Consider the following 14,532-nt stretch of genomic DNA (forward strand, 5'->3'; position numbering starts at 1 on the left):
CCCGGCAGTCTGCAGCCTTGAAGGTAAACGCTCATGGCTCTAAAAACAGTGCTGATTGAATTACACGCACTAGCGGAAATTCGTTGGCCTGCGCAGCGTCGGCACTCGATTGCGCGCCGCAGTGCTTCATGCTCTCATGCCGCCCAACCGGTTGCAGGAAACTGACACGACTGCGAACCCCTTCAATGACCGATACAATTTCAAGCCATATTAGCAGCTGTGCTTGTGGTGTAGTCGGATTCGACTTCCGGCCACCGAGCGTGACGGACGCGTTATCATGAGCTCCGTCGGAGCGGTTTCAGCGGCCCAGTCGGGCCGCGGTAACAGGTTTTTTGCGGCTACTGCCGATGATTACCAGGTTATTCTGCCCAATCTGCCATCCGGACGCATCGTCGCCAACACCGTTTTCATGCACGGCGATCCAGGAGCCCGGCCGTATCGTGTTGAAGACTACCGGGACACTTTGGCCAACCTTGGTGCGCTTCCCGACGTTGTGGCGTTGGGGGCGTATCAAATGAACCACGTGTGGGCTGTGACAATGACAACTGCTGATGCTGCTCAGAAGCTGCTTTTGGCCGTCGACGTGAAGGTAAAGGATCGCCCATGTTTGCTCATTGATCCGAATAACCGAGAGGTTCGCGTAAAGCTGCACTGGTTGCTGCATGGCGTTACCGACGAAGACGTTCGCGTGGCACTGTCGCCCTACGGGAAGGTGTTGGAAGTGACCCGGGAGAAGTGGCGGGCGCTCGGTGTCACTGAAAAAGGGTCGACGACTCGTACAGTTGGACTAAAATTGCATGCCGACGTCAAAATAGACGATATTCCGCATCAGCTGAAGATAGCCGGAGAGCTCACTCTTGTTGTTGTGCCGGGCCGCGCTCCTCTGTGTCTGCGCTGCAAGAGCACCGGGCACATTCGTCGCGACTGCAAAGTGCCGCGCTGTAGTCGTTGTCGTCGTTTCGGCCACGTCGATGCTGACTGCGCAAAGACGTACGCCAGCGTAGCCGGACCAGTGCAGGCAAACGACATATCGGACCACCTGATGGACGAGGAAGACTCAGAGGAAACAGCAAGGACGAGCCGTAACCTGGTTACGCAAGGTGCATCGTCGAACTTTCAAGGGGAACAACAAATTGACGGCGGAGATAAACCCGCAGACAAGCGGCGACATGACGACGCAGAAGGCGGGAACGAGAAGGATGAGGCAAGCACTACGGGCCACCCCTCTCCCGGAGGAGGCGAGAAACCACCCACCGAGCCGGCACCAGTCACCGTGATGGACAGCGACAGTATTAGTGCCGCTGCAAAGCGACCTCACGACGCAGGCGAAAATGGGAAGGAGCTTAGTGTCGTTGCTGCAGACGAGCCGCCAGCCAAGACGACTGTTGGACGGCGTCCTTCATTTCGACCGCTGCCGAACACTTCGTCGGCGCGCAAGACGGCGGAAACGCCGCCTATGCCGCCGTGAGGACCGCCCTGTGCTAGCACACTCCGGATCAAACCGCAGTTGTGAGGTAAGCGCCATGCCCACGGTTTTCTTTCCCGCCTTGCTATGATGGCTATGGACAAGTCCATTCGCGTGGCAACATTAAATGTCCGAGGGCTTGCCTCAAGGAGGAAGCAGAGTCAACTGTACCGCCTGTTAAGCGACTTTGACTTTGACTTTCTAGCAGTGCAGGAGACGAAAGTCGAGGGCGACGTGGAAACCGGGGGCATGGTGCAGCAATTCGTAGCGCGATACTGTGCTATTGTGAGCCATTCCGTGGGATATTCTTCAGGCTGCGCATTGTTGGTCCGACATAGTCTAGGAGCTAAAATAGAAGCCGTTACGTCATGCACGTCAGGAAGGTTTATTGTAGGTGATTTCTTGTTGTCGTCCTTGGAGTGGCGTGTAATCTGTTTGTATGCGCCGACTGTTGCCGGGGAAAGGTGCAGGCTTTTTGAACAGCTAAAACGGTATACCCAGTGTAATAGGTTGGTCATTCTTATTGGCGATTTCAACTGCGTTCTTTCATCCCGGGACAAAACTAGCACCCGACCGTACAAGGATGCAAGCACGACTGCCCTAAATGAAATAATAGGGAACAGTAGTTTGGCGGATGTGGCTGAATGCCTTGGTGGTGGAAGAAATACGCAGTACACCCATTTTCAGGCTTCGAGCCACGCTCGTTTGGATAGAGCATACGTAAGCCTTGATTTGGTACCCTTTTGCAAGGAGTACCGAGTGAGCGCTGTTTCATTTACTGATCACTGCTTAGTCAGTTTTCTAGTAGCAAGCACGAAAGAAAGGAAAAGAAGCTTCGAGTGGCAGTTATGGAAATTGAATTCAAAATTACTGGATGATGAAATTTTTATGGCAGACGTGACGACGCAAGTTGATGCAATGAAACATATGGGTAATACGACGTACAGAGAAAAATGGGAGAACTTCAAGCAGACAGTTAAAATGAAAGCATTGGAGCGGGCGAGCGCTATACGCAGACAAAAGGGGGCAGAGGAAAAAACGATGCGCAGAAACTTGGAAAAATTGATCAGTGAAGAGTGTAGTAGACCCGGCATGTTCATGGACGATATTCGCGCACTAAAGCATAAAATAGAACAGTTCGACATCGAAAGATACCACGGTGCTCTGGTGCGAGCGAGAGCTGAAAAGCTGATAGCGGGGGAAGTTCCATCAAAAAGAGCGTTGGGCGCAGAAAAGTGGCACGCGCGGCGCAATCAGATAGTGGAAATTGAAGTTGGTGGAAAAGTTAGTGACACAGCAGAAGATATTGAGCGCGCTTTCTTCGAGCACTACAGTGGGTTATTTGCCAACTGCTCAGTTGACATTGATCGTTTCAAGAAGGACTTCCTTTTGTTGATGCCCAGCCTAGACGACAGTACGAAGGAATTATTGGAGGCAGCTATCTCAGTAGAGGAGGTGAAAAACGCTATTGAAAGCTTGCAGCCGGGGAAGTCTCCGGGCCCGGATGGTCTGACCTCAGCCTTTTATAAACGTCTAAAAAGAACAATTTCACCAGTTTTAGCTGCTGTCTATAATGAGGCATTCGATCTCAATTTACTGCCGCCTTCCTTCACATCCTCCCTCACTGTTCTTATACCGAAATCAGAAGACCCCTCTGTATTGCGCAGAGTAACTTCTTACCGTCCAATTTGCCTCACAAATGGAGACTATAAGATAATGATGAAAATTTTGGCTAAGCGATTGCAGACAGTCATTACTGACCTGGTGGGGCCGCATCAAACGTGCGGTATTAAAGGCCGATCTATTTTCTCAAATATACATGTAGCGCGTAGTATCCTTGAGTGCTGCGACGCAATGGGCACACAAGTGGCAATGATCCAAATTGATCTGGAGAAAGCTTTCGATAGGGTGCCTCATGAAATTCTTCTGTGCATTCTAGATCATGTGAATGTGGGTAGAATTATTCGAGGCGGGGTCGCCATGGCGTACCAGGATTGCACGACAAGTCTAATTGTCAACAAGGTTGTGGGTTCACGCATTCCAGTCAAACGCTCGGTGCGCCAGGGTTGCCCTCTTTCGCCACTGTTGTTTTGTTTGTATATAGAGTCATTTTGTTTGAGCGTGATACAGAGCGATTGTATGCGCGGTTTTAAACTACATCAGTTAGAAGTCCGACTGTTGGCTTATGCGGATGATATAGCCATGTTTTGTAATGATTACGACAGTGTAACACAGGCTGTTAAGTGTGTTCAAAGTTTTTGTGCGGCCAGTGGCAGCGCGGTAAACTGGAGTAAGTGCCTGGGATTCTGGCACGGGGATTGGCCGGAGGCCCCAGACACTTTTGCCAACATGAGTTTTACTACGACTCCTGTTAAATACTTGGGAGTTCCTCTTGAGTGTTACAAAGACAGCGAGGCCTACTGGAGGAGTGAAGTGGATAAAATGAGGGAAAGAGTGAATAAATGGAATGGATGGAATTGGTCAATGTTCTCGAGAGCCACAATTTGCAACATATTTTTAGTGAGCAAACTTTGGTATGTCCTTCAAGTCTTACATTGCTCCAGGGTTCATATCCAAAAATTTCATCGGGTGTTTGCAGTGTTCGTGTGGGCATCTTCCTGGGAAAGATCAAGCCGCACCAATTTATTTCTACGAGTTCGAAATGGAGGACTCAGTTTGTCACATTTGTTTTTGAGACAGGTTGTCAATCGGTATTTATTTCTTCGGGACGTTAAGCACCCGTTTCTACACACTGTCTGTCAACTTCGCCTGGGGAAGCACTTGCCTAATATGGTTGTCTCTGCTGGCAGTATGCCCGGTGGAGTGCATGGTTTTCTACGCGAAGTTGTGGTTTCATGTAGGTTTTTGATGGCGCGGTTTTCACTCCAATACCTGAGTGAAGTTAACCGGAAAAAACTGTATAAAGACCTCTGTAGTGTGGTTCTCCCCGTGCCTTTATATCGGTCCCTTTACAGGGAAGGTATAGGAAACAAGGTACTAAAGCGTGTTAAGGCAATGTTAGTCCCGTCTGGTGTTAAGACTTTCTTTTTCAAATTACACACTGGAACTCTGACTGTCAAACCGTGGATGGCTGAAAAAGGTTTTTTTGTTCCCTGGGGTACTCACTGTATAATATGCAGAAAGGAGGAGACAATTGAGCATGTGTTCCTTGAATGCTGGGATGCTGTGTTCCTTTGGGATGTGCTTCAGCGCACAGTCAAAAAAGAATTTCCGCTTGATGGGTACGGAATTCGCTACTTGCCAATTGAAAGTGATGACGGTACCCCATTTGATTTGATCATGCTAATAGCCCTACACAGTATTTGGAAATGCAGAATGGCAGTAAGGCACGCCGATCTCGATGCAAGACCGGCACGTCAATATTTCAAAGAAAGCATAAGCAACTTTGTTCAGGAGAAAAAGATGCTGGAATGTAGTCCAGAGTGGCTGTCACGTGTTGAGTTATTATTGGCGATGAAGGAATTTTAGCATGAGCGTGACCGCACAAGCTGAGCGGCCGTTGTTTTAACAAAGATGTTGATTGTGTTTTAGTGCTTATGTATGAATATGTGCTTTCTTTTCATGTGGGTCAAAATACCGGCAATAAAGAAAAAAAAAGTGCTTGTGGTGTAGTGGTTATCACATCCGCCTAACACGCGGAAGGTCCCAGGTTCGATCCCTGGCAGGCACATGTCCTTTTTCTTTTTTGCCCGGCAGTCTGCAGCCTTGAAGGTAAACGCTCATGGCTCTAAAAACAGTGCTGATTGAATTACACGCACTAGCGGAAATTCGTTGGCCTGCGCAGCGTCGGCAGTCGATTGCGCGCCGCAGTGCTTCATGCTCTCATGCCGCCCAACCGGTTGCAGGAAACTGACACGACTGCGAACCCCTTCAATGACCGATACAGTTTCAAGCCACATTAGCAGCTGTGCTTGTGGTGTAGTGGTTATCACATCCGCCTAACACGCGGAAGGTCCCAGGTTCGATCCCTGGCAGGCACATGTCCTTTTTCTTTTTTGCCCGGCAGTCTGCAGCCTTGAAGGTAAACGCTCATGGCTCTAAAAACAGTGCTGATTGAATTACACGCACTAGCAGAAATTCGTTGGCCTGCGCAGCGTCGGCACTCGATTGCGCGCCGCAGTGCTTCATGCTCTCATGCCGCCCAACCGGTTGCAGGAAACTGACACGACTGCGAACCCCTTCAATGACCGATACAGTTTCAAGCCACATTAGCAGCTGTGCTTGTGGTGTAGTGGTTATCACATCCGCCTAACACGCGGAAGGTCCCAGGTTCGATCCCTGGCAGGCACATGTCCTTTTTCTTTTTTGCCCGGCAGTCTGCAGCCTTGAAGGTAAACGCTCATGGCTCCAAAAACAGTGCTGATTGAATTACACGCACTAGCGGAAATTCGTTGGCCTGCGCAGCGTCGGCACTCGATTGCGCGCCGCAGTGCTTCATGCTCTCATGCCGCCCAACCGGTTGCAGGAAACTGACACGACTGCGAACCCCTTCAATGACCGATACAGTTTCAAACCACATTAGCAGCTGTGCTTGTGGTGTAGTACCCCATCCTCATTGTCTACACCACAAGCACAGCCATTTTACCATTTGATCTCATAATGCTCTTGGGCCTCCACTGTATATGGCGCTCCTGAATGGCAGGCTATTATTGTGACAAAGACGCACGACCTGCCCGAATTTATTTTCGGGAAAGAATGGACTGCTTTCTGGCCATCCAGAAAGCAGCTGCGGAGCCTCCCGAGTGGCTCTCGAGGCTAGAGCCGCTCTGTATGCTTCGTGAATTTTAGAATGACGAAGCCAGACTCATGCTGGCTGACCACGACAGTGTCTTATGTACACAGTGTTTGGTGTGTTTTTTGTTGAATGTTATGAGCCAAAGCCAGGCAATAAAGAAAAAAAAAGTGCTTGTGGTGTAGCGACCTGCCCGAATTTATTTTCGGTAAAGAATGGACTGCTTTCTGGCCATCCAGAAAGCAGCTGCGGAGCCTCCCGAGTGGCTCTGGAGGCTAGAGCCGCTCTGTAAGCTTTGTGAATTTTAGAATGACGAAGCCAGACTCATGCTGGCTGACCACGACAGTGTCTTATGTACATAGTGTTTTGTGTGTTTTTTGATGAATGTTTTTTTTGGTTAAATGTTATGAGCCAAAGCCAGGCAATAAAGAAAAAAAAGTGCTTGTGGTGTAGTGGTTATCACATCCGCCTAACACGCGGAAGGTCCCAGGTTCGATCCCTGGCAGGCACATGTCCTTTTTCTTTTTTGCCCGGCAGTCTGCAGCCTTGAAGGTAAAAGCTCATGGCTCTAAAAACAGTGCTGATTGAATTACACGCACTAGCGGAAATTCGTTGGCCTGCGCAGCGTCGGCACTCGATTGCGCGCCGCAGTGCTTCATGCTCTCATGCCGCCCAACCGGTTGCAGGAAACTGACACGACTGCGAACCCCTTCAATGACCGATACAGTTTCAAGCCACATTAGCAGCTGTGATGCTGCAGATGCTGACAAGGTGTGTATCGATGGCGCTGACCAGAAGGCACAATGTGTAGAGGCCACGGGAAGGGTGGTGTTAAAGAGGAGGGCGATGTCTGCCCGAGGGGCCGCCAATTTGGCGGCGGGCCACCACATTCCAGGGGATGGCGTTTGTTAAGACTGGCACCAAAATGGCGAGCGTCGCAGCATATCAAGTCGCTACCCTTAACGTTAGGGGCATGCGTAATCGTAGGAGGCAACAGCAGGTACGGCATCTATTAAAGAAATGGAGTGTGTGTGTAGCCGCTATCCAGGAAACAAAGTTGTCCTCTGATGAAGAGACAGCAGCTGCTCTTGAGCTTTTTTTGTCGGAATACAGCATTATTGTTAGCCACGCGAGAGGCTTATCCGGAGGTTGTATGCTATTCCTGGCGAACACGCTAGAGATGACAGCCATGTCTTATTGCATAGATGACGAGGGGCGACTTATATGCTGTGGTCTCACAATTTCAGGTGTACAGTGGCGGATTATTTGTGTTTATGCCCCCACAAAGCAGCGCGATAGAAGGCTTTTTTTTCTGTCATTAGTTGAACATTTGTGCACGGACCGCAAAATTATATTGTTGGGAGATTTTAATTGCGTTTGTAGGGATGAGGACCGTTCAGTGGTTTGTAAGAGATACGACCATAGTGCTGCATTACTTACCGATTTGGTTTCTGAATATAGTCTTGAGGATGTGGGGCAGGAAAAAGGCGACAGTATACATTTCACTCATTTTCAGTTTTCCTCTAATGCTCGTCTTGACAGAATTTACGTTTCTGTTGACGCATTAGCAAGTGTGTTTGGCTACTGGGTGCGGCCCATTTTCTTCAGTGACCACTGTATGGTGTCTCTTCAGATAGGAAAGTACACTCGCCATGTACTTCACCCTCGATGGGAGTTGTGGAAGATGAATAACTGTCTGCTCTCAGACGAAATCTTTCAGCGTCCTGTACCTACTTGTTTGAAGGACGTATGGTCACGCCGTGATCTTTCCATTTTTCAAAAGTGGGACTTGTTTAAACAGGAGATCAAAAACTTGGCAATTGAGGCCTCAGCAAGAATCGCTTTCCTGAAGAGACACCACCTTCGTGAGCTTGGGCGCACCCTAACGGAGCTACATGAGCTAGAGAGGGTAAGCCCGGGTGCCTATCTCGAAGAGATTAATAACGTAAAAGCACAGCTTCAACAATTTGCGACAGACAGATATAAGGGGGCCTTGATACGATCTAGGTCCCGAAGGTTTCTTGATGAGCAACCTTCTCGTCGGGCCCTGAGTGATGAAAGAGAGAATGCTCTTGCGAAGGAAATATTGGAAATTCAGTATGGTGATTGCACATACAGTGATGCGCCTGCTATTCTTGCTGCTTTCTTCGACTATTATTGGAAGCTGTTTGGCAGTTGCGAAGATCCAAGTCAGGGTTTCGATTACAGTCCCTTGCTCGGAAACTTCCCTCGACTTGATGATGAGAAGTGTGCTATAGTGAAGGGACCTATCACTTTGGATGAAATTCAATCAGCCATTTCTGCCCTGCAGAGCCAGAAATCTCCTGGGCCAGATGGTATTACTAGCGAATTCTATAAAACATTTTCGCCTTGCCTAGGGCCTGTTTTGATGGAAGTTTTCAAAGCATCTTATGATGTGGGTGTCCTGCCTCCCACTTTTTATTCTGGGCACACAATATTAATTCCCAAAAGCAAAGATACTAATCGGTTGAAAACTGTTGAGGGATATCGTCCAATTTCCCTTTGCAATGTTGATTACAAAATTTTTGCCAAGGTTCTTAGCAGTCGTCTGCAGCTCCTCATTATGGACTTGATAGGTCCGCATCAGGTCTGTGGTATTAGAGGCCGCAGTATTCAAACACATATCCATATTGCACGTTCAGTATTAGAGACAGTATCAGATGAGATAGGCCAAGTAGCTCTGATTCAAATTGACTTGGCTAAGGCGTTTGATAAAGTTCGGCACGATTTCTTGTTCGCGGTCTTGGAGTATGCAAATATTGGTGACGTCTTGCTCAAAGGCATAAGGCTGTGCTATAAGAACTCCTATACAAGGGTTATTGTTAATCAGGAGCTAACGAAACCAGTACCACTAGAAGCATCTGTTCGTCAAGGATGTCCACTGTCTCCATTGTTGTTTGCCCTATATCTGGAACCCCTCTGTCTCAGTATAATTAACAGCGCAGCTATCCGCGGTTTCTCTCTGGCTCAATGTGAAGTTAAAGTTTTAGCTTACGCTGATGATGTCGCCCTCTTTTGTTCTGACAAAAAGAGTGTACTCGAGGCTCTAAACTTGACTAAACAGTTCTGCGATGTATCAGGCGCGGCTCTTAATTTAGAGAAATCCAAAGGCTTTTGGTTGGGTCATTGGGGAACTAGGCCAAGCCAGTTCGGTGGTATATGCTGGAACTGTAGCCCTCTTGAGTACCTAGGCGTTCCGCTGCACCAAGTTCGCAACAGTACAGCCTACTGGGATTCACAAACTGTAACTCTACGGCGGCAAACACAGGCTTGGATGGGTAGGGAACTTTCAGTGTTTGCGAGGGCACAGGTCTGTAACATTTTTTTGTTTGCAAAGCTCGCGTATGTCCTTCAAGTCCTGCATTGTGCGAGGAGGAAGGTGCAAGCAATACATAGAATATTTGCAGCATTCGTTTGGCGCTCTCAATGGGAGCCGATGAGGCGTGACAACTTGTTCCTTCCCTTAGAGGGTGGTGGAGTGGGCCTTGTTCACCTGTTCGTGCATCAACTCGTTTCCCGTTTTTTCTTTTTCAAATCGGCAAACGACCCGTTTCTGGTAGCTGTGCTCATTAGGCGGCTTAGTTTTCATTTGTCTTACTTATTCGCACCGACTGTGCAGGCTCGTGAGGGGACTTTATGGGGATTTCTTAAGGAGGTTGCTGACACTTTCAATTTTCTCACTGTGCGCTTCTCTTTAGATTACCTGTATAGCCTCTCGAGAAAGCAGATGACCCAGGCTCCCACTGAGTCTTTGTTCCCTACACCATTGTATCGGCAGCCTTATCTGGGGTCTTTGGACATCAGTGTTCTAAAGCGTGTTAGGCGGATGTGCATTCAGGCAGCTGCTAAAACGTTCTTTTTCAAACTACACACAGCGACGCTGCCTGTCAAGACATTTCTTAATGACAAGGGGATGTTTGTACCCTGGAATGTGAATTGTCGTCTGTGTAACGTGCCATAGACAATTGATCATTGCTTCATCCTGTGCCGTGATGCCATGTTCTTTTGGGACATACTACAACGAACTCTTAAGAAGGACATTGAAATTACACCATACACTATTAGATTTCTGCCTGTTGACAAAAACTCTGTTGTGCCTTATGACGTGTTTGTGTTGATGGGACTATTCAGTCTTTGGAAAAGCCGTATGATGGACAGACATGCCGAGCCACCAAGATCGTCCAAATCTGTGTTTCGGGAACAGTGTGCGTTGGTGAGGAGTGTATATGCTGCTCGCGACGAACCTCCAAGCTGGCTGCCGTGCCTAGATGCTTGTGTGTGCCTCCCTGAACTTTGATGTTTTGATGGGGATGCAGTGGTGAGTTAGGGCTATGGGGGGCTCATATTTAGCAGCCCGGTAACTTGAGACGCGAACTAGTATGATTGAAGTTTCCTCCTTTCTACAGAAGTTCTTCCATGCAATAAAGAAAAAAAGCTTGTGGTGTAGTGGTTATCACATCCGCCTAACACGCGGAAGGTCCCAGGTTCGATCCCTGGCAGGCACATGTCCTTTTTCTTTTTTGCCCGGCAGTCTGCAGCTTTGAAGGTAAACGCTCATGGCTCTAAAAACAGTGCTGATTGAATTACACGCACTAGCAGAAATTTGTTGGCCTGCGCAGCGTCGGCACTCGATTGCGCGCCGCAGTGCTTCATGCTCTCATGCTGCCAAACCGGTTGCAGGAAACTGACACGACTGCGGACCCCTTCAATGACCGATACAGTTTCAAGCCACATTAGCAGCTGTGCTTGTGGTGTAGTGGTTATCACATCAGCCTAACACGCGGAAGGTCCCAGGCTCGATCCCTGGCAGGCACATGTCCTTTTTCTTTTTTGCCCGGCAGTCTGCAGCCTTGAAGGTAAACGCTCATGGCTCTAAAAACAGTGCTGATTGAATTACACGCACTAGCGGAAATTCGTTGGCCTGCGCAGCGTCGGCACTCGATTGCGCGCCGCAGTGCTTCATGCTCTCATGCCGCCCAACCGGTTGCAGGAAACTGACACGACTGCGAACCCCTTGAATGACCGATACAGTTTCAAGCCATATTAGCAGCTGTGCTTGTGGTGTAGTACCCCATCCTCATTGTCTACACCACAAGCACAGCCATTTTATCATTTGATCTCATAATGCTCTTGGGCCTCCACTGTATGTGGCGCTCCTGAATGGCAGGCTATTATTGTGACAAAGACGCACGACCTGCCCGAATTTATTTTCGGGAAAGAATGGACTGCTTTCTGGCCATCCAGAAAGCAGCTGCGGAGCCTCCCGAGTGGCTCTCGAGGCTAGAGCCGCTCTGTATGCTTCGTGAATTTTAGAATGACGAAGCCAGACTCATGCTGGCTGACCACGACAGTGTCTTATGTACATTGTGTTTGGTGTGTTTTTGTTGAATGTTACGAGCCAAAGCCAGGCAATAAAGAAAAAAAAAGTGCTTGTGGTGTAGCGACCTGCCCGAATTTATTTTCGGGAAAGAATGGACTGCTTTCTGGCCATCCAGAAAGCAGCTGCGGAGCCTCCCGAGTGGCTCTCGAGGCTAGAGCCGCTCTGTATGCTTCGTCAATTTTAGAATGACGAAGCCAGACTCATGCTGGCTGACCACGACAGTGTCTTATGTACATAGTGTTTTGTGTGTTTTTTGTTGAATGTTTTTTTTGGTTAAATGTTATGAGCCAAAGCCAGTCAATAAAGAAAAAAAAAGTGCTTGTGGTGTAGTAGTTATCACATCCGCCTAACACGCGGAAGGTCCCAGGTTCGATCCCTGGCAGGCACATGTCCTTTTTCTTTTTAGCCCGGCAGTCTGCAGCCTTGAAGGTAAACGCTCATGGCTCTAAAAACAGTGCTGATTGAATTACACGCACTAGCGGAAATTCGTTGGCCTGCGCAGCGTCAGCACTCGATTAGGGAGGCTCCGCAGCGGCTTTCTGGATGGCCAGAAAGCAGTCCATTCTTTCCCGAAAATAAATTCGGGCAGGTCGTGCGTCTTTGTCACAATAATAGCCAGCCATTCTGGAGCGCCATATACAGTGGAGGCCCAAGAGCATTATGAGATCAAATGGTACCCCATCCTCATTGTCTGTGCTTAAATAACGAATTCCCTGCGCGTCAAGTGGTAGCTCTTTCTTTATTGTCCTTTGTAACACATCCCAAAAATAAACCCCTTCCCAGCAATGCAAAAAAACATGGTCTATTGTTTCGGGCTGTTTACAAATTAAGCAGTTCGATCCCCACGGTAAAAAGAAATCCTTTCCTTCCAAAAACTTTTTAACTGGGAGTGTCCCGGTGTGTAATTTAAAAAAGAAGGTTTTTACTCCTGGTGGCACCTGCATTTTCTTTACCCTTTTTAAAACATCAGCTCCAGGACCTCCACTGTACAAGGCCCTGTACATAGGCTCTGGGAAAACAATATCACAAAGATCAGGGTACAACTTCTTTCTTTTAGTTTTATACAAATAATCGCTAGAAAAACGCGCTGAAAGAAACCCAACACTTGCTACAATCTCTTTGTAGTAACCAAAAATTCCACCCGAGAGCTCTTCTGTGGTAACAACAAACTCGGGCAGCAATCGCCGCAGCCTCACCTGGCACACGGTGCGCAAGAACGGGTCTGAGACGTCGCGAAAAAACAAAACACGGTTCACCAGCTGCCTTAAAAAGAGGTGCCCTAGCCCCAACCCCCCGTCTTTTATCCGCCGGAACAGGTTCGTTCGGCTGCAACGTTCCCATTCGGAAGCCCATATAAAAACGGCAAAAATCCGGTGTAACTTCTGAATGTGCACCCGAGAGCAATGCAAAACCTGCATCACATACCAGAGCTTGCTAATAAAAAACAGGTTGCAGACTGTAGCTCTGGCGAAAATGGAGAGATTGGTGCCTTTCTATTTTCTAGCTCTGTCACGTGCTTCTTTCGTTTGCTGTTTCCAATACTCCTCGTTTTCGCGATAAGCATCGAGCGGAACGCCCAAATACTTGCCCGGTGTCGTCGTCCACGGTACGTTGGCAAAATGGTCCGGGGGGGATGGCCACCATCCATGCCAGAGTCCGAGGCATTTGGACCAATTAACCCCGCCACCGGTGACTTCGCTGAACTCGCGTACACTCCCGACAGCTTCGCTTATGCTCTCCTGATCAACCGTGAATACAGCAACGTCGTCAGCATACGCCAGCAGCTTAACTTCAGCAGCTTGCAACCTAAAGCCATTAATACTATTGTCTTCTAATGTTTTCCTACACAGTGTTTCGATGTAAATACAAAATAAGAGAGGGCTGAGGGGGCAGCCCTGACGCACCGAACGCTGCATGCTAATGGGGGCCCCCAGGCACTTGTTAACAATCAATCTTGTCGTGCAGTTTCGATACGCCAGGGCTACACCCTTGCGGATAACTGAACCGACATTCACAAGGTCTAAAACGGAAAACAAGATTTCATGAGAAACACAATCAAAAGCTTTTTCGAGATCAATCTGAAGCATAGCCACCCGCCCATTAATTGCATCGCAGGTTTCAAGTACACTGCGTGCTTTGTGAATGTTGGAAAAAATCGATCGCCCTTTTATTCCACATGTCTGGTGGGGTCCAACAATTTCCATTATCACTGTCTGTAGTCTTCGCGCCAATACCTTCATAAAAATTTTGTAGTCCACATTAGTGAGTGCTATCGGTCGATATGCGGTAACAGATTTTAATTTCTCTATATCATCAGTTTTCGGTATGAGTACCGTATGGGAGGTCCCAAAAGACGGAGGCAAAAAGTTTATTCCATAGGCTTCGTTAAACATTGTAGATAGCACCGGGGCAATTTCATGCATAAATTCTTTATAAAATGCCGCACTGAATCCATCTGGTCCTGGTGATTTTCCGAGGTTTAATTCATCTATCGCATGCCCTCCTTCGTTTTCAGTTATTTCTAGTCTCCCGAGTGGCTCTCGAGGCTAGAGCCGCTCTGTATGCTTCGTGAATTTTAGTATAACGAAGCCAGACTCATGATGGCTGACCACGACAGTGTCGTATGTACATAGCGTTTTGTGTGTTTTTTGTTGAGTGTTTTTTGTGTAAATGTTATGGGTCAAAGCCAGGCAATAAAGAAAAAAAAAGTGCTTGTGGTGTAGTGGTTATCACATCCGCCTAACACGCGGAAGGTCCTAGGTTCGATCCCTGGCAGGCACATGTCCTTCTTTTCTTTTTTGCCCTGCAGATCCAGCCTTGAAGAGAAACGCTCATGGCTCTAAAAACAGTGCTGATTGAATTACACGCACTAGCGGAAATTCGTTGGCCTGCGCAGCGTCGGCACTAGATTGC

At 48.2% G+C, this 14,532-nt stretch overlaps 1 protein-coding gene and 8 non-coding genes across 9 annotated transcripts; all 9 read left to right on the top strand.

The window, feature by feature from the left end:
- Positions 1-277: 277 nt before the first annotated feature.
- LOC144129680 (uncharacterized) lies at positions 278-14,440 on the top strand. The gene is made up of 2 exons (XM_077663782.1): positions 278-1,384; positions 14,429-14,440. The coding sequence occupies exons 1-2, from the start codon at positions 278-280 to the stop codon at positions 14,438-14,440; spliced, it is 1,119 nt and encodes a 372-aa protein (XP_077519908.1).
- Positions 5,084-5,156, top strand: TRNAV-AAC (transfer RNA valine (anticodon AAC)). The gene has a single exon. It is a non-coding gene; the product is annotated as a tRNA-Val (tRNA).
- On the top strand, positions 5,394-5,466 carry TRNAV-AAC (transfer RNA valine (anticodon AAC)). The gene has a single exon. It is a non-coding gene; the product is annotated as a tRNA-Val (tRNA).
- TRNAV-AAC (transfer RNA valine (anticodon AAC)) lies at positions 5,704-5,776 on the top strand. The gene has a single exon. It is a non-coding gene; the product is annotated as a tRNA-Val (tRNA).
- Positions 6,657-6,729, top strand: TRNAV-AAC (transfer RNA valine (anticodon AAC)). Its single transcript has one exon. It is a non-coding gene; the product is annotated as a tRNA-Val (tRNA).
- Positions 10,672-10,744, top strand: TRNAV-AAC (transfer RNA valine (anticodon AAC)). The gene has a single exon. It is a non-coding gene; the product is annotated as a tRNA-Val (tRNA).
- On the top strand, positions 10,982-11,054 carry TRNAV-AAC (transfer RNA valine (anticodon AAC)). The gene has a single exon. It is a non-coding gene; the product is annotated as a tRNA-Val (tRNA).
- On the top strand, positions 11,935-12,007 carry TRNAV-AAC (transfer RNA valine (anticodon AAC)). Its single transcript has one exon. It is a non-coding gene; the product is annotated as a tRNA-Val (tRNA).
- TRNAV-AAC (transfer RNA valine (anticodon AAC)) lies at positions 14,328-14,400 on the top strand. The gene has a single exon. It is a non-coding gene; the product is annotated as a tRNA-Val (tRNA).
- Positions 14,441-14,532: the final 92 nt, after the last annotated feature.

This window comes from Amblyomma americanum, chromosome 4 (genome assembly GCF_052857255.1).
Source record: "Amblyomma americanum isolate KBUSLIRL-KWMA chromosome 4, ASM5285725v1, whole genome shotgun sequence".
NCBI classification, from domain to species: Eukaryota; Metazoa; Arthropoda; class Arachnida; order Ixodida; family Ixodidae; genus Amblyomma; species Amblyomma americanum.